We start from the raw sequence: 19,644 nt of genomic DNA, 5'->3' as shown, positions 1-19,644 counted from the left end.
CCTTAAAAATATATATCCCTCTGCATTGGATGTGAGCACAATTGCAGCAGTTGTTACAATTGTTAGACAGGAGATCCCATGTTGCTTTCTCTCTGCCCTATCCCCAACTACGAAAACTTTTTTTTAAAAAAAAGTGCCACACCTGAGAGGAAGATCAAAAATTAGTTACATGGTTCCGTTTAAAGAATTATTAACACAACAGATTAAATAATGTGCTTAACCACTGTTGAGAAATCTTAAAGTACAATTTTCAAGGACCAAGACAATTTTATTGTTATGGCAGCACAATGATAGGGCAGAGCTACAGATAGTATCCTGAATGTGCAACACCCAAATCGTCAAGCAGAATGTCCCCAGCCCAGTGAAGGCTGGTTCCAGAAGGTGCAGGGTGGGAGAGTCCCAGAAAATAACGTTGGGTCGGGATCCCAAAGTGATCTTGCCCGCTCTGATTTCCCTGGGGCAAGATGCAAATCCAGTGGGGAATCATTGTGGGTCTGACAGAAAAGCAATTGAGCTGGTTAAAAATGCAAATGAGCCTTCAAAAATCCCTTCTTTCTCACAGCTCAAGTTCCACACTGTCTGCACCTCGCTAGGGTTACTGAGGTGAGTGCATACCAAAAAGAGCTTCTTCAGTGAGACTGACCAGGTAGGAAAGCTTTGATCAGTTACACTGAACAGTTCCAGCCATGGCCATTGAGAGACTGCTTCTCTCAGAGTGCACTTGCACTGCTTGTCTGGTGATTGCCAATGTCTTCGAAGGGACTTCACTTGCCCTCAGCTGCACTTCCCTTGGTTCAGGCTTCACAATGGCATGGGAGCAGCTTATGCAGTTCCAGCTTTCACCCCTGCCAAAGGGTGAAGAGCAGAGACTATGCCACCATCAACAGCAGCAAGAACAGCACCAGCACGTTGCCTTCTCAGCCACATGCCCCTCTTGGGGGATGGACACCAACATCCAGCTGAGATCCTCAATACAGGTTCTAGGGGGCAGAGGATCAGCTCTCTAGACGTGCTAAACACCAAGACCTCCGAAGAGATCATGGCTGCCGATGTCAGTAGCAACGATCTTCTCGAACAAAACCTCCTTTCCCAGTGGAGCAGGTGGAAATGCATTGCCAGTGGCTGCCAAGGTGCCTGTCACTGGAGGATGACTTGAGGCATGTGCACGAGAGGGCAATAGGCTGAGGATGAGACAGAATGTTGATTGTTCAAATGGGAATGGGGTTACAAGGTGCCAGCAGAGAGAGGAAGGGGTGCCGCTGTAAGGTGTGTTGACCCACAGAGTGTTGTGGAGAATGCTGTGCCAGTCAGTGTAGGCTCAGCACCTGAAAGTGAGATGCCACTCACCTGTCATGCCCTCCGGAGGTCCTGGATCCCCTCGGTGCACAGCCTCCAAGTGGTAGTGACTAATTCCTGCTGTTGACTTCCTCAGCTTCCATCCTGTCCTGTTCCTCCCACCCTTTAGAGAGTTCACCTCACTGCAGCCCCTTAGGTCCCACAGGCAAGAGCAAGGCCCAGTGGTGGAGAGTGGCTAGCTGTCCCAGGTTTCCTCTCCATTCCTATGGTTGCTGCTGCCTCAAAAATCCAATTGCTAGTAAAGCCTTGTAACCTATGCAGTGGTCCCTTTAATGCTAAGTATTTCCTCTGACAGGAAATAGTTTGGTCAGGGCAAGAACAGCTGCCAGGCGTGCAAATCAGTGAATCAGGTTCACAACCAGGAAATGATCCGGCTATTCTGGCATGAAATGAGGTGAAAAGATTCCGCCCATCGCTTCCTCACCACCACCACCCCCCTCAACACCCACAAGGACAGACTGCCTGAAAGCAGATTGTTCTTTTGAGAATAATTCCCAGAGCGTGTTATGGAGAGCATGGGTGAGAAACACCAAAGGTAGGAACAATGTTTCATCACATAACGAAGAGGGGCGTCTGTGAGAAAGCTCTTCCATTCCAAAGTCTTGCACAGGACCACCGGGTATTCGACAGCTTTCATGAATTATCAATTACCCATGTAGTAGCACGAGCACATAAATATGGGAGATTGGATGAGTGAAAGCCAGTCAGTCACAATAAGGCTGCAGCCAGAGGTGGAAAAATCTCCAGAAATCTGCAAAAAGGGCTTGTTGCGCATTTACTTACCACTTGAGGTCACTAGACACAATGTGATTGCAGAATTCTGCTACCAGCAGCTAAATACTTTAAAAATTCAACCAGTCGTCGGTAAATATCAGTAGTTGAAGATGTTTTGCTCCAATGAGAACGCAGCTTGGTACAAAAAATGTCACCAGCATGGCAAAACAAAATTCTAGGTTAAAAGACTATGTAGCAAACAGAGGAGGCGACAAAAGAGAACGTGGTGGAGATGGAGACGGTGGCATAGGAGTAATATCACTGAACTAGTAATCCGGAGGCCCAGGCTAATGTTTTAGCGGACATGGGTTCAAATCCGACAGCAGCTGGTGGAATTTAAATTCAATTAATAAAATCTGGAATTCAAAAAGCTAATGTCAGTAACAATGACCAAGAGATTATCATCATTTGTTGTAAAAACCCAGCTGGTTCACGAATGTCCTTTAGGGAAGGAAATCTGCCATTGTTACCTGGTCTGGCCTACATGCAACTCCAAAGACATGGTTGACTCAAAATTCCCTCTGAAATGGCCTAGCAAGCCACTCAGTTCAAGGGAAATTGGGGATGGGCAACAAATGCTGACCTTGTCAGCGACACCCCACATCCCATGAAAGAATAAAGAAAAAAAATGGAAGCGAGGATCTTGAAAGTGGTGAGAAAGACTTTACCCAAATCTTCTGTCAAAGAATTTATGATTAAAAGTTCAGGCTTACCAGAAATATTGAAAATTCTAAGTGCATGCACAGACAAGTTATGTGCCAATAAATGGCATTTACCCCAAACACATTCCATGACCTTCACAACCCTGAAAACCTACCTTCTGACATTTTAATGCAATCACATTCATGCAGCCAGTCTAGAGGAACTAAGACCATCTTTTAATTTCATGCAACAGCCAAGTGCTCAATGAGCTGTTTAACATGTTAATGTATTTACATTTGAGTCACATGTCAATTCTGCACCAGCTCAGTTGTTTCTTGATGAAACAAATGATGTGGTAAAGTGTTGGGCCCAATGCATGAAGAGCAGGCCCAAGTTGGTCCAAAGAAAGTGTCAAGACACTTGAATTGGTTGCAAAGCAACTTCCCTTCAGCTACCAAGTGTCAATGCTTATCCTGAATACGTGCAAAAAATCTAAGCAAAAAAACTCCAAGAAGGTGCTGCACTGTCGAAAATGCTGTCTTTCAAATGAAACATTAAAATGAGGCACCCTCTGCCCTCTCAGGTGGGCATAAAGATCCATGGCACCACATTTATCCCTCAACATCACTGGAAGAGATTACCTGTTCCTTATCACACTGCTGTTTGCGAGAGCTTGTTGCTGTGCTGCTTACATTACAGTGATTACAACACTTACCTTTTATCGACATATTAGTCGACCTTTGAAGCTTCAAAAAATCCTTCCAAAAACTGGAGCTGACTTATACGCCGAGCATAAAAGTGAACCGCTGGCATGGGTGGTCGCCACCTTTGTAGTTCACTGGGCGTCTGCTTTGTGTGGGTGTCTTAAACATCTTTGCGACGCAACCCATATCGCCAGCTTGAACCCTTGCACCCACCAAGTCATAAGGTACCAACCATTTGTGGAGTGAAAAATTGAGGCTGACTACTAGTGTGAGTATAACATGCCATAGTTGAAAAGGTGCAGGGTGGGGGCAGGGAGGTCAGCTTATAAGCAAAAACATGATATTTGGGGTGGATAATTGGATCGTTTGCCTTTTGAACTGAGACAATAGACCAGATTTTTTAGGGGGTGGGAGAAAGGGGTCAACAATGAACAGTCAGCGGTTACCAACATTATCCTCCTGAAACTGGCACAACTTCAGGATGTTGGGCATGTTTAGATTAGTGTGGGAAGCCTGAAGTGCGGTTTTTCACAGGTTGTGCTGTGGACACACCCAGGGCCAGCAATCACCAAATTCAGAGATAAGCTCAGCTTTCATGTCCCACATCATCATTTAAAACCCCTTAAAAAGTTACATCTTGTTCAATTAGATGTAACTGGCTTTTAACTGAGATGTGATTAATAAAATTTGATGAACAATGGAACCGGCCCTGGAATGCTGTTAATTGATCAACTAGTGGATCTTTTTTAGCTAATTTTATTTTTTTTTAAAGTTTTCCAAATATGTTAGTTTCTACCTTCATCCTATGTGTATGTTCCAATTTTTAATGTGTTCGATGTACAAGTGATTTTATTTCATTGCTTTTTACTTATTGTTTCTGTCTGTTAAAATCCTCTAATGTGATCGGCTGCTTGGACAGCCTGAACATCACTGCTGCTCCACGCTGGGAATCCCCAGTAAAGAACGCTATAATCAGCTGCTGTATCTCTACATGCCGATAAAGGTGAAATTCTCAGCAGAGAGATCTCTCAACAAGCGTCCTTCAAGGTCAGCTGTGAGTGCCCTTGCTTCACGGCGAACCAAAAACTCCAGGACAATAAATTATTCAAATGAAAGGTTTCAATGACTGGATCACTTACTCATGTAGCGGAAGGTCTCCTCGGCCTGGGTGGGAGATAGCTCACTGGATGCATGGCCAGGGTACTCGGGCACCTGCTCCCAGTCCCTGTTCTGATATAAGTAAAGCGAGTCTGCCCGCAGGTGGTACTGGGTCAGCTGGTCTTCTATCAGGCTCACGAGTTCCACTTCAGGCAAATCCTCACTGCTGCACACATCTGGTAACAGGAACAGGGACGCCTTGTCACGTTTATCAGACCAGTTTCATAATTGTGCTGCACACGTTAAAGTACCCCCCCACCCACCCCCGATGTGGTCTCACTAAAGCTCTGAATAACTGCAGTCAGTCCTCCTTACTCTTGTAATCCAAACCCCTTATAATGGAGGCTAACATGCCATTTGCAGGTACAGCAAGCAGCTAAGGAGGGATATGGTATGAGAAATGTAATAGATTTGCCAACACAATTTCCTTTTCATAAAACCGTGCTGACTCTGCCTAATCATATGATTTTCTAAGCAGCCTGTTACCATTTCCTTAGGAATGAATTCCAGTATTTTCCCAATAAATGATGTTTCTGTTTTCTCTCATCCTCTTTTCCTGAATAGCAGTATTGCATTTGCTACTTTCCAATCTACTGGGACTGTTCCAGAATCTAAGAATCTAATTCTGGAAGATCACTATTAATGTATACGTCAACTCTTTAGCTATTCATTTAGAACCCTAGGTGCAGGCCATCAAATTCAGGGGATTTGTCAGCTTTTAGTCCCATCAATTTCTCCAGCACTTCTTCCTTTACTGATATTAATGTTAAGTTCCTCACTCTCATCAAAACCTTGGTTCCCTATTACTTCTGGTCTGTCTTTCTGCTTTCTACTGTGAAGATAGAAAATATCTGCCATTTCCTTATTTGCCATATAATTTATTTTATCTCCACCTCTAAGGGACCCACATTTACTTTTGCTACTCTTCCTTTTTACATACTTACAGAAGCTTTTACTTTTTTTATATTTCTGACTAGATTATTCTCATTCAATTTTCTCCCACTTTATCAATGTACATGGCAAGCAGTACTGACAGCATGTGTGAACATTTGAAGAAAACTATCCAAGGGAAACACTGATAAAATGAATTTACACATTATGTTAAGTAACAGAGAACATTTAAAATAAAACAAGTTTTAAGGGATCTTATACCTCTTAACAACCGGACTTTCTACATTTCAGGTTTTTCTCCTAACACTCCCTAGTGTGAAAGGTGAGCACCAGCAGAGGCCAGTTGGGCCAAATGGCCTACATCTGTGATGTAAACTCTAGCTTAAAAAAAGTGTTTCACAGGCCTTCTCAATCTGATCTTAGACACGAGCAAGTCCATTCCCAGTCAACCCATGGAGTTAGATATCTGGCCGGCACCCATAAGCAAATGGCAGCATTTCGCATTATGGGAACTTATTATGGTTAACAACATATCTTTGAAGTTAGCTTTCTTGAAATCTCATCTGAATAGACAATCAGAAAGATTGCTTTTATCTGTGTGTCAGCTTACAAGAAAGACTGAACAGATAGGGGCTCTTTTCTCTTAAAAAGGCAAGCGATAATCTCAGAGATCTTTAAAAATACAAAGATATTTGATTGAGATGTTTCCATTTTGGGGAGATCAAAACAAGGGGTTGTAAGTAATATATAGTCACTAATAAATCCAAAAGCAAATTCAGGACACCATTCTTTACTCAGTTATGAGAACATGGAACTCACTACCACTTATAGAGTAGTTGAGGAACATAGCATAGATGCATTTAATGGAAAGCTAGGTAAGTACATGAGGAAGAAAGGCGGATATGATGAGATGAAGCAAATAGAGTGGGAAGAGGCTTTTGTGTAGCATAAACACAGCTGTAGGATTGATGGGATGTACAGCATAGAAACGAGCCAAACCTCCTTCAATATTTCACTAAACTTGCTCCAACCACGAAAAACAAGTTTTTGACTTGATTTCTAGACAAAAGAGAGAAAATTTTCCTTCATCAATCATACTAATGATAGAGCCTCAATGCAGCTGCTGATCAGCACTGAGATAGGAACTTCTCTTGATAACACAATTATTCTAACCATTTAAAATTAGATGCCATGATATATAGAAATTTCCCCATTTTGCCACCATGGATTAAAATAGGGCAATATTTGAAGTCATGTTCAATTGAACTTGTCTAAAGAGCAGTAAGGATGTGCTCCTATAACATGGAGTAGATGGAAATTTGAGATTGAAAAATCACAAATTCAGAGACAATGACTGGATGTTAAATTCTGATAATTCCCACAATATTCCATATGTAGGATATATCTGACTAAGTTTTCCTCTTCCCCAAACACAAATTGTCACCACAAATAATTAGCTTTAAAGAGTTAAAGCTTCAAAGCAGTGGATTTCAGTGATTCAAAGTGATTCCTTTCAAATCAGTTAGATGAATCGGTCCTTCAATAACCAGAGACTAAAGGATGACTATCATTTAAGTGCATTGATCAGAACCTATGCACTTACCTAATTACTGAAGACTCTCTATATCCACCACTTCCTTCACACAGAGAATCACTTCTGTGTAAAGTTCAAGGCATCAATGAAGAGTGTGTATCACTTAATGATGTGGATGCAATGGCCACATCTACTCAACACACTAGGATGTAGCTACCAAGAATACCTATTTTTGGCAGGTAGCTAAAGAGAGGTTTATTGAATGATGCAAAGCAACTCCAGGGTATTGACCAGAAGGAAATAAATATGACAGTCGTGTTCAGCAAATGTATTCTGACCTATGTTGATGTTTAGCCAAGCCCGCCTTCTCCTACTCTACTTCATCGCACCCCATCATCATAGTCATTGAACCTTACAGCACAGACGGAGGCCATTTGGCCAGTCATGCCTGTACCAGCTCCTTGAAAGAGCTGTTGAATTTAGTCCCACACAGGTTTCTTTCCCACAACCCTACAAATTGGTCCCCTTCAACTCCGATTGCCTTTTAAATGTTCCTATAGGATTTGACTGCACATTTTCAGGTAGTGCATTCCAGATATTAACACCCAGTGTGAATAAATTTCTGCTCTTTTCGCCTTTAGTTCTTTTGCCAATTATTTTAAATCTGTCCCCTCCAGTCACTGACCCACTTGCTAGGGGAAGTAAGAGGAGATCTTGGATCACATAACTGTTATGGCAAACTTGCCATCTGGTCCACTTCAGAGTACGGCCTTTAAGAAGCAATTGCCTGGACACAAAAGGCATATCCTGCAATATTACATTTACGCTGAATGCATGCAGTATCTATTCTGGAGTAATCTCTTTACATTCACTATTGATCACGTCAAACACCCCCGCAAGATTGTGATCTGGCTTCCCGAGTTATGACTGACTTGAAATCAAGTTGGATCCACTACAGGAGTAATATTAAAAGCTCGGCCTGCTCCCGTTAAGTGACTTTCTTATGTACCACAGGTGTTCCAGCATTCTGGCCTCGTTGGCTACATCGATTTTCACCGTTAAACCTCAAGAGCCACATACAAGGCTGAATTCCACCTTAATTTGTGTCTACTGATTGAAGATTATCCACTATTGGGTCAACAGCACATCGAACAGCCCTTTCCAAATCCATAAAAATTAAAACAGGACATGCCAGAGAAAAATTAAACAAATTTAACTCATCTGTCTGGGTTTTAAGACCTAAATTGCAAAGACTCGGGGGCTACATATAACCACCGTTTGGAGATTCCCAATGTACCTTACATTGCCTCTTTTTCAAATATGTTAAATACTGGAGGCCTTAAGAGTAATTACAAGGCAGTAACCAAATGGTGGGGTGAAAAAGGTTTCAAGCTCTAAAAGTGAGATTGCAGCAATCCAGAAAATTATTTAATTTGTAACCTAAGGTTTCAGCAGTACAAGCTTCTTTTGTTAAAAAAATTCTTCTTTCTGTTCTGGGGAAACATGCTATAATGCGGCATCAATTTCTCTGGCACTCCACTGGTTATATCTCTTCAATGTGAAATCACTTCCCTAACTAGTACTTGCTGCTTCCTCATTTCATCAATTCTTTATCTATCATATTGCACAGGATACTCACTCTAGTCTCCTGTACTGTCTCTCCTCTGTCCATTACACTGGCTCTATTATTAACTATCCCAACAAGCTCAGCACATCTCCTTCAATAGTTTCTTCCATTGTTACCATTGGGGTCAAGCACTCCAAGAATTGGGGAAGAGATGTCAAGTTCAGGAATATATGGAGTGGAGTGCCTCAGAGATCAGAAATTGGGAATGGACTGAGCGCTACACTGGAATAATCAAATCTGGAGGTGACGAACGCAGGTATAGAGCTTTCAGCGTCAGTTACCCCGATCAGTTTCTACTTAAATAATCTGAATTCAGAAATGGAAAACATGTTGGTGTTAGGGGGAAGAAAGTAAGAAAGAATTTATGGTAAGGGAGAATTTATTGAAAGGGAATGAATTACTTAAGATCTCTAGGCAGCCAGTGCTACCAAGCACATTAATAGCTAAAGGTTACCAGATGAAGGTTCATCTGAACCTTGCCCAGCCTTAGGGCCTGCAAGCAACAGGACTTTGGGAACCGGACTGGAGTCAGAGGATGGCAATAACATAGAATAAGTGTGCACTTCAACAGATAGGGGAAGGACAGATGCTCCCAGCTTAGATAGCAGGGAAGGTTTCCGCCTGGGTGAAAACAGGGACATACGATGCATGTACCAGAGATGTCTGTTTAATGTAAACCTATGTGTTGACGAGATCGGAATCTGGAAACTGTTCTTGTACGTGACCAACAATGTATAAATATGCTGAACACTTGTAATTTAGCAGAGTGCTATCTCAAGCTGTGTTGAGATGGTTCTCTCCCTGCAATTGCTTGAATAAACAAATCGTGATCTGTACCTGAGACTCCTGTGGTCCCTTTGTCAAAGTTACCACAACATTGGCTCAGTTCTTTTCTTTGTGTATACCTTCCATTTCTCAACTATCTCGGTGTTCTGTGATCTCTTACCCTGCATCAAGTTCTGGATGAGCAAGAATGTCTTTCAATTCCACAATGGAAAGACCAAAGTCATCCAACCCTGCTTGGTTCTCAATAATATCCTTTTCCATTGCTATCAAGACTTCTTAAATCCATTTTGGCAATGCTGCCCATCTAACCACCCCCTAATGACCTACTGACAAAGCTCTATCCCTGTGTTCGTCACCTCCAGATTTGATTATTCCAGTGTAGTGCTTAGTTCGTTCCCGATTTCTGTTCTTCACAAACTGCAACTTAAAACAATTCCACCATACACACCCATATCCAGCATCAACTCCTACCCCTGCTCCAATCAGACCTACCCTCGTTCCCCGCTAACCCTCCCACCCCCGGATCTCTGCAAATAATCCCCATAATCCAGCACCCATTCCTCACTAAACCCTCTTTCACATCCCTTTTCCACTGCTTAATTTTCCTTTGTCTCAGTCCCAGATTCTGGAATGCTCTCCTTAAGCCCTTCTGCCTTCCTGCCTCTCTACTGTCTTTCAAAAACCTCCATCCTTCCCTCACCAATCCTCCGTGACTAAGTTCTTGGGAACGTTTTATTCAAGGCATTTTAAGGCAATCGAAGCTTACACTTCTAAAAAAAAATACATGGTGCCTAAATTTCATGTGAAGCAGGAAGGCAAGATAAAGCACTGCATCAATGCAATTTTTACCATCCACAACAATGAAGTGTCTATACGTGGAATCAAACTGACTTGAGCAAAATTTTGTACATCCAAAGTGAGAGAAATTATTTATTTGTTTTAAAAAACTTATTGGCCTGTGCTGGATTTAAACTGAACACCTAGAAGTAAGCGCAATTTTCTAACCAATGTATATTTTAATTAAAACAAAGTCACCTCAAAACTTGTGTTACTCTTTAGTGCTACACCTGCAAACCATTAGCATGACATTAAGAACATCCCCTGACATGAAAGTTCATGTCTCATGGATGCCCTGATTTATTCGAAGTCAGGGTCAAGCCAGTTATTAACAGGCCGCCGAGTTTAGCAACATGCAATTATATTCAAGTCCTATATTATAATCTAAAGAAAAATTCAAGCTTAAGTTTTGTCTCTTCAAATGCAGAGTTTTGTTTCTGTTCTTACCAGTGATGCTTCCTGTCTCTTTTTGATTCACATTCATGGGTTTATTTTCTGGCATTACTTGTCCAAAGGCATCCTGAAAAATTCCCTCTTGTAAGGTACTTCCCCTGTCTCAAGCACTTAGCACCAAGGCAGCAGAAGCTTTATCACCTTGGTGAAACATGCATACTGTCAGGTAGAATCTCTGATATTGCTGCGTAGATTCAAGTTGAAGTCTTTGTTGCTGATCTCATCTTATTCAGCTAAGACGGAACCAAGGAAGCTATTGAAAGCTGAGATCAAGATTCGCAAGAAGATCAAGTGGAGGGAGAATGAGCATGATGCCTCTGGTATTCAGATACAACCTGCAGCCAAAACAAAAAGTATTGCACTTAGTATGAATTCCTGGATCTTCCCAGGCAACTTGACATCTCTGGCAGTGAAGTTAATGCAGTTAAACTAATGCCACAATTACAAGTGGGTAATGATAGCTTCTTACATTATACCCTCAATTCGCTGAGTGGTATCAGACTTACATTTTATAAAAGGAGCAAGGTGAGCTTTTAGTAATGGTGTAACTATAATCCTACCACACAATTACATATTGGAGTCTATAAAGGGTGCAATATAACTGAGAATGATGTCATAAACCAGGAATGCAGATTCAAAGAAAAGTTTGGGAATTTAATTTTAGTCGCTATTATACCACAGATCCACAAGTTTCCGCTCCTGCTTTCATCCTGCAGTTTAGAGCATCCATCTTCCGGAAACATGAAGGAGAAACCCTCTGGTGAGTCTAGAGTGCCCAAGAGGTATAATGGAGTGCCTGAGCATATTTAAACTGAACATGAATTCTAACTCCAATTGGGTCTCATGTTGTATCAACACCAAGCATTGTGCAACACTTTGACATCCATGAACACGCACCCTTATAGTTTCAAACAAAACAATAATTTTTTTTTAAAATGTACATTTTTGTACCACAATCAGAAATTTAAGAGTGTCTCTGTAATGATATCTATCGGCACATTCGCCGCAAATTTCCCCATAAAACATATCATCTTTTGGCCAGCATTTTGTTCTGTGTGCTAAGCATTTAGAGTATATTCGATGCATGTTCACTAGTAGTTATTCAAATATTTCACAGACCTTCAGTTCAAGGAATTCATTCCACAGTGGTATTTGAAATATTGATTTCATCCCACACACCCCCGTTTATCCACCTTCCCACTCCCCCTTCTCTTGGCCTGCTTCAACTAACTTCCCCTTGCACCAGGTCTTCAGGCCAGTATAGAGCTGTACTATTACAAGTGACACAAAGCAATCTACTACTGACTTGAGAAGATACACTAACCTAAACTTTAGGTGTCAGCCCTGCTCGGTGGCAGCACTCACGCACTGGAGTCAGAAAGTAACAGGTTCAAGTCACTCTCCAGGGGCTTCAGCACATTATCCAGGCTGACTCTTCTATGCAGTACTGAGAGCGTGCTGCACTGCTGGAGGTGCTGCCATAAGACCATAAGACATAGGAGCAGAAATTAGGCTATTCGGCCCATCGAGTCTGCTCCGCCATTCAATCATGACTGATAAGATTCTCAACCCCATTCTCCCGCGTTCTCCCCATAACCTTTGATCCCCTTACCAATCAAGAACCTATTGTGTACCGCCTCCAAAATGCACTGTGTCTTAAATACACCTGGCCTCTACAGCCTTCTGTGGCAATGAATTCCATGGAGTCATCACTCTCTGGCTAAAGAAGTTTCTCCTCATCTCTGTTCTAGGTCTTCCCTTTACTCTGAGGCTGTGTCCCCAGGTCCTAGTCTCTCCTACTAATGGAAACATCTTCCCCACGTCCACTCTATCCAGGCCTTTCAGTATTCTGTAAATTTCAATCAGATCCCCCCTAGTCCTTCTAAACTCCACTGAGTATAGACCCAGAGTCCTCAAACATTCCTCATATGTTAAGCCTTTCATTCCTGGGATCGTTCTCGTGAACCTCCTCTGGACCCTCTCCTTTCAGATGAGGTGCTCCTCTCAGGTGGAAAGTGCCAGGCAATGGCCATCTCTAGCAAGAGAGAATCTAACCATTGTCCCTTGACATTCAACGGCATTACCACGCTGAATACCCCATTATCAGGGGTTACCATTTACCAGAAACTGAACTGGACTAACCATATAAATACTGTAACTACAAGTGCAGGTCAGAAGCTGGAGATTCTGCAGCGAGTAACTCACCACCTGCCTCCTCAAAGCCTGTGCCATCTTCAAGGCACAAGTCAGAAGCGTGATGGAATACTCTCCACTTGCCTGGATGATTGCAACTCTAACAATACTCAAGAAGCTTGACATCATCCAGGACAAAGCAGCCGACTTGATTGGTACCCCATCCACCACCTTAAATAATTTTCACTCCCTCCATTACCGATGCACAGTGGCAGCACTGTGTACTGCCTCCAAAATGCACTGGAGCAACTCACCAAGGGTCCTTTGACAGTAACTTCCAAACCCACAACCTCTACCATCTAGAAGGACAAAAGCAGCAGATGTATGGGAACATCACTACCTGTAATTTCACCTCCAAGCCACACAGTATTCTGACTTGGAACTATATCACCGTTCCTTCACTGTCACTGGGTCAAAACCCTGGAATTCCTTTCCCAACAGCAATGTGGGTGCACCTATAGCACATGGACTGCAGCGGTTCAAGGCAGCAGCTCACTACCACCTTCTCAAGGGCAACTGGGGATGGGCAATAAATGCTGGCCTTGCCACCGATTCCCACATCCTGTGAAAGAATTTATAAAAAATGCCATAGCACCCTTCTGAAGTCTCCCTGATGACCTGGCCAATATTTGTCCATCAAACAACATCACTAAAAAAATGCTGAATGGACAGTCAAAAAAACAGAAGTACTAAGAGGAATAGGCTAATAGGCTATCCATACCTTGAGCCTATTCACAGCTACCCCACTTTCCTGCCCCATCCACATATTTCTCGATTCCCTGAGTGCCCCAAAAATCTATCGATCTCAGCTTTGAATCTGCTCAGCAGCTGAGCAGCCACAGCTCTCTGAACGTAGAGAATTCCAAAGGTTTACAACCATCTGAGCGAAGAAATTTGGCCTGCTCCTCAGTCCTAAATGGCTGATCCCTTATCCTGAGACTCATGGCCTCTGGTTCTGTACTCTCTAGGCAAGGGAAACATTGTCTCAGCATTAACTCTGTCAATCCCCTTATGAATTTTATACATTTCACCCCTCATTTTTTAAACTCCAGAGAGTATAAACCCACTCTCCTCAGGTAGAAGACAGAACATGGGAACATAATCAAGTAAGCACAAAAATTACACCAGCCAGTGGAACTTACACAATCAAAACACACAAGATAGAGCAGGAAGAATGAAAGGTAGAATTAGAGATAAGGGAAGCCATATCTTACAATTACTTTTACAAAGAATCAAAGGGAAGGGAAAATTTAAGGAAAGAATGAAAATAAAAGTGGCCAAAAATCCAAAGAAAAAAAAAATCAGGGAAGCAGAATAATAAACAGCTTTTAACCAATTTATGCACCATTTTTATAGGGGAAATAGTTACTCTGTCAGTGGATTCACCAGGGCATTTTGCTGGAATTACATGAAATTCCGATAGTTCGCTCAGTACGGACAGCAATTTGGATTTTAGAAAACAAAGGAGACAAGTGGGAATGAGAAAAAACAAAATCAGCAAAACAGGCTCAGACAATGACAGATACATCTCTACAATGGGAGAGAGAGAGGGTGAAGGAAAGGGTTTTAAATCTATAGGGGTAGATAAAAAATAAAGTGAGTCTCTATCTGTCTAACACTTACCCTTCTCCTTCTTCAGTTATTAGTTTCTGCTACAAAGTACACCCTGTGATCTTGAAAATCCCCACTGACCCAATAATTTGTAATAGAACAGAGGCTATGAGCACTGTGACATTCATCAGTGTAATACTTGCTGGGCAGTTGCTTAGCAAGATGTTGACCTGAATAATTCAGCAACATTTTCATTATGAGCGAGTAAAGAGGATGACTGAGATTAACCAGCGCAACGCACAATCTGCCAGCATGTATCAGACAAGGATCCAAGCTCCAAGCAAACAAGTTTCCCCAATTGTAAATTCAATTTAGAAAATAGTTCCAAGTGATTGTCACAGCATTACTCAAGGTTACATCTTGCCAAAATCCAGGAGTAGATTTTTTTTTTTGCCCAGAATGATTAAAACCTTGAAAGATAATGAGTACAGTTTTAGGTACTTCAGCCTGTTCATCTTGAACTAAGACAAGCCCAACTCAACTAAATTAAATGAGTGTCAACCTTTATTCAAAGAGCAGTGATGGGTTTGCCAGGGGTTAAGATGAACTAAGTCAGCAACCCAAAACTGGATGCGCTTCCACTGAAGCTCAACACAAGCTTGCAATCCTCTGGGAACTGAACAGGCCCAGCAACAGTGAAGAAATGACAATGTAGTTCCAAGTCAGGATGGTGAGAGAATTGGAGGGAAACTTGCAACTGCTGCTGTTTCCTCGCACTTGCCCTACTAGGTGGTAGAGGTTATGAGTTGAGAAAATGCTATTGAAGCAGCCTTGGTGAGCTCCTGCAGTGCATCTTGTAGATGGCACACACTACAGCTATGCTGGAGACAAGAAACAGATGAACTTTATTACAGAGTGCTTTTCAGATGCTACATGCTTGAACAGGATCCTCCACAGGTAACCCCACAGCCCCCGGATTACCCATGCATAGGGCTCATTGGTAGGAGCCTCCAAGAACATCACATGATGCCTGATAAACAGTAGGAGAGGCTGTATCTTCAGTTACAACATTTCCTCCCCTTTTAGTTTTTTTTTAGTTTCTATTTACAGAAAATATTTGAATATCCAACAGCATATACATACGTACAACTCAGGTGATTAAAGATCAAGTATCTGAGGTGCTTTCCTTATTCTGTTAGAGTGGCGCAGCTCTACCAATTGAGGTTCTCCCACAGGTTCGGCATGATCATGAACTGCAATACCAGATGCATCATTAAAAAGTGGCAGTTCTGGGCTTGGCAACTTTGCAGAGACATTTGGCATGTCTATTCCAGGTCGGTCTGTCACCTCAGGGATTGGTGCTTGGATGTTAATCAAAGGTGGAGTAGTAGGTTGTTGGAATGACTCTCTATCCCGAAGAATGTCCATGCGTTTTCAAACAACTCTGTGTTCCACTTCTACCTGGAAGGATAAGGGACCAATTACTGAGACAATGGTTCCAGGAACCCAGCAAGGTCCACTTCTAAAATTGCACACAAATACTCTGTCTCCTACAGTGAATCTGTGAGCTTTGCTATGGGTATTATGATTCAATTTTTGAAAATGCTGAATCCTCTCTACCTATCTCTCTAAGTTTGGAAACAGCAGGCTTAACTGTGTACGAAGGTGGCGTTTCATCGATAATTCAGAAGGTGTTGAACCCATGGTCGAATGAAGCATTGTGCGATAACTCAGAAGAAAATGGGGAAGTCGAAGTTCTAGAGTATCTTCGGATCTCTTCATTCCAGATTTGAAAGTTTGCACAGCTCCCTCAGCTAAACCATTTGATGAGGGATGGTAAGGGGGTTTTAATATGTTTGATTCCATTTAAATTCATGAATCTCAAAACTGTACTGGTAAAGACTGTACCGTTATCAGAAATTATGATTTCCAGTAGGCCATATGTAGTAAAACTAGGATGTTGCTTTTCGATAGTTGTGCTCGATGTTGATGATCTGGTGTCGTAGACATCCATCCATTGAGAATGTGTATCTACGATCAATAAAAATATGGTACCTAAGAATGGTCCTACATCTCTAACCCAGGGTCGACTAGGCCACTCCCACGGATGCAGTGAAACTGAAACAGGCAACTTCTGTTGTTGCTGGCACTGGAGACAGTGCTTGACTATGCTTTCAATGTCACTGTCTATGTCTGGCCACCAGACATTGTTCACGCAAGCAATTTCATCCTCGATATGCCTGGATGCACACTGTGAAGCTCTGTCAAGAGTGGTTCTCTTCCTTGAGAAGGGGCGGCAACTCTTGACCCCTACAACAAAATTCCATCTTGACAGTTTAACTTTTTTGGGATGGAGTGGTCTCACCTCTTCAGATACAGGTGAATTGGACCATCCCTGCAATACAAGGTCATGACTTTCGACAAAATTGGATCTCTGTTTATCCAATTTCTAATTTGCTTCGCGCACACAGGTGAAGAATCCCAGAAATTCAGTATAAGCACAACTTCTTGTGGCACCGGAGCATGTGCAATGCTACCTGGTAATGGGAGACGATTGAGTGCGTCTGCATTTGCAATATGTAAGCCAGGATGGTGCATAAAGATGTACTCATATGCAGTTAATATCAAAGCCCAACGTTGTATTCTTGCTGATGCTATTGGCAGAATGGTCTTATCCTCACTGGATAAACCCATTAATGGTTTATGATCCGACACAATGGTGAAATATCGTCCATGCAAATACTGGTGGAATTTCTTCACTCCGAGTACCACTGATGAACCTTCCTTTTCTAGCTGGGAATAATCCTTCTCGGCTGTGGAGAGGGTTCTCGAGACATAGCCAATTGGTTTTTCTCATCTGATTTCTGTCTGCTGCAAAGTTTTGCCTTGTCCTTCATTTCAATTTCACATTCGGCCAAGTTTCTCTCTGGTGAAGTCTTAACTTGGTTCAGTTCAGTAGTTGAGCTATCCATGGCTTCATTATCCACTTGCACCTTGGAAAGTTCTACAACTTTTCCTCCTAATGCCTCTTCTGTTTCATTCAGCTGATTCTTCAGCTCTTCAGTCTTTCTTTTATCTCTTGACTTTTTCCCGGAATATTGAACATTGTTGCGTCTTCTCTGCCAACTGTTTCTTCGGTTTGTTCAAAGTTGCACTAAATTCAATTTTTTTCTCTTCATGATTTTCCAGAGGAACTAACTCTGACCTGAGGGATCCTTGCAGCACGTGAAGGTCCTTCAATTCTCCTAACTCATCCCGAAATACACTGTGGTATTTCCTTAGCAGTTCAGGAACTCCTCCTGTTCTCAGGTGGAATATCTCAGACCTGTCAATCTTGATTTTCTGTAACTAGTCAGAAGACTAGATCCTTCTCCTGTCACTGTTATCACTGGAAGTTGAGCTGTCCATTGCCTATAAAGTACTGATAGTGCTCTTAACCCGTATAGATTCTCCAGTGTATGTCTTCAATTTAGCAGTTGTCTGCTTCAGATTCAGTGGCTGGGTAACCTTCATTTAGGTATTTAAATGGATACGGGGCTCCTGTATCGACCTCCATTATTAGTGGCTTTCCATTAACTTGGATTGTGACAGTGATAGGTTCAGGGAGGTGCTTAAGTCTCTTGCTGGAGGTGGTCACTGCCTGGCACTTGTGGCACAGGTATTATTTATTAGCACAAGCCTGAATGTTGCCCAGGTCTTGTAGCTGGTAGGGACACTATATGAGGAGTTACAAATGGAAGTGAATATTGTGCAATCTGCAAACATCCATCGTTGATGCAGGGAAGGTCATTGATGAGGCAGTTAAAGATGGTTGGGCCTAGGACGCTATCCTGAGGAACTTCTGCATTGGTGTCAATTACAACACCTGGCCTAGCATCATTAATGTAAATAATAGAGAAAATCTACTTGAAGAAATCTGAAACACACTGTGGAATTATGCCCACCACAAATTAGGAATTGTTAACAGTTGCACCATACAGCAACTATCAGCAAATCTGGCATCACTGTCAAATTCAAATGTGTAATTTACTTTGGGCACTGTTATGATAGAATTAGTAACATTTATTGCTAATATATCAGATACAACACAAGAGGAACTTCTTAGGCCAGAGCAAGTGCTGACAGCAGTGTGTCAGCCATCATGTTGAAGGGGGCACAGGACTTACCAACAGCAAATAGCATTTATTCAGTAAACAGAGTTTGGCTTAAAGAGTTTCTGAACTGCAGCAAACTGAGTGCATGACCAAAACCGCCACAGTCTTCTGATAAAAACAGGATTATCTCTCCAGCAAAATGCAGATGTAGAGGATACTTTCATACTATAAAGTGAGTATGCATTAATCAGTCATAAACCAGTCACTTACAGCAGTGATTGACAACCTATCATCTCCAGTCTGGCCAGGATATGTGGCGTCTTTTTTTTTAAAAAATATATATATTTGCCTGCACTGTGGTTAGGCAGATGGACTGCAGCAGAAGCTGCAAATTCCTGTTTGGCAACAACGAGAGCTCATTTCCTGATTTGCCTACACTACAGCAATATAACAGTACAGCAGTATGGCTGTGAGATAATCATTTCAGCTCATCAATTTGAATTAGAAAAGTGGATTGGACTGACAAACTACAGCCCGCCTTCCCCCAAGAAAATTACAATTAATTTTAATAATGGTCTTTGAAAAACTAAGAAGCAATTAAAAAGTGTTTAAGATTTATTCAATTAGACTTTTAGAATTTCTACACATCAAGTCATTTAACTTTTCAGTCCACATGATGTTAGACACTAAAATAGGATTCCTCCCCAGCACCTGGAGAAGAAAGTTTCTAAATTCTAGGTCCTGTCAATTAGCTAAGTGTTACCCACACTATATTATAATTCTATCATTACTGCTTGAGACAGATCCACACCTTTCAATTAAACTACAAAGAGAAATTCACTGACAAGATAGCAATTTACAATTCAAGCAACAATCCGTTTCTAGAATAGAAGACGACCATGAAGTGAAGACTTCTCCCAAGTGTCAGCCTTCATAGAGTGGTAGCATTCTCACCTCTAAGTTAGACAGTCGTATGCTCAAACTTCACTTTGTACTGAACACAGTCTAGGCTGGCACTTCACTGCACATGTACTAACCCACTCA

At 42.0% G+C, this 19,644-nt stretch overlaps 1 protein-coding gene across 3 annotated transcripts in view; it reads right to left on the bottom strand.

Moving 5' to 3' along the window:
* trak2 (trafficking protein, kinesin binding 2) overlaps positions 1-19,644 on the bottom strand; it is a 73,643-nt gene that overhangs the window by 35,303 nt on the left and 18,696 nt on the right. For 2 of the 3 annotated variants that reach the window (XM_041200933.1, XM_041200934.1), the window contains exons 2-3: positions 10,757-11,097; positions 4,616-4,810 (exon numbers count right to left, since the gene is read on the bottom strand). In XM_041200933.1, the coding sequence (XP_041056867.1) occupies positions 4,616-4,810; positions 10,757-10,811 (250 nt within the window). In that variant the 5' untranslated portion in view covers positions 10,812-11,097. The remainder of the gene's footprint in view (positions 1-4,615; positions 4,811-10,756; positions 11,098-19,644) is intronic. The other variant, XM_041200935.1, reaches the window with a different exon arrangement.

This window comes from Carcharodon carcharias, chromosome 12, assembly GCF_017639515.1.
Source record: "Carcharodon carcharias isolate sCarCar2 chromosome 12, sCarCar2.pri, whole genome shotgun sequence".
NCBI classification, from domain to species: Eukaryota; Metazoa; Chordata; class Chondrichthyes; order Lamniformes; family Lamnidae; genus Carcharodon; species Carcharodon carcharias.
This window is presented reverse-complemented; position numbering and strand designations above follow the sequence as displayed.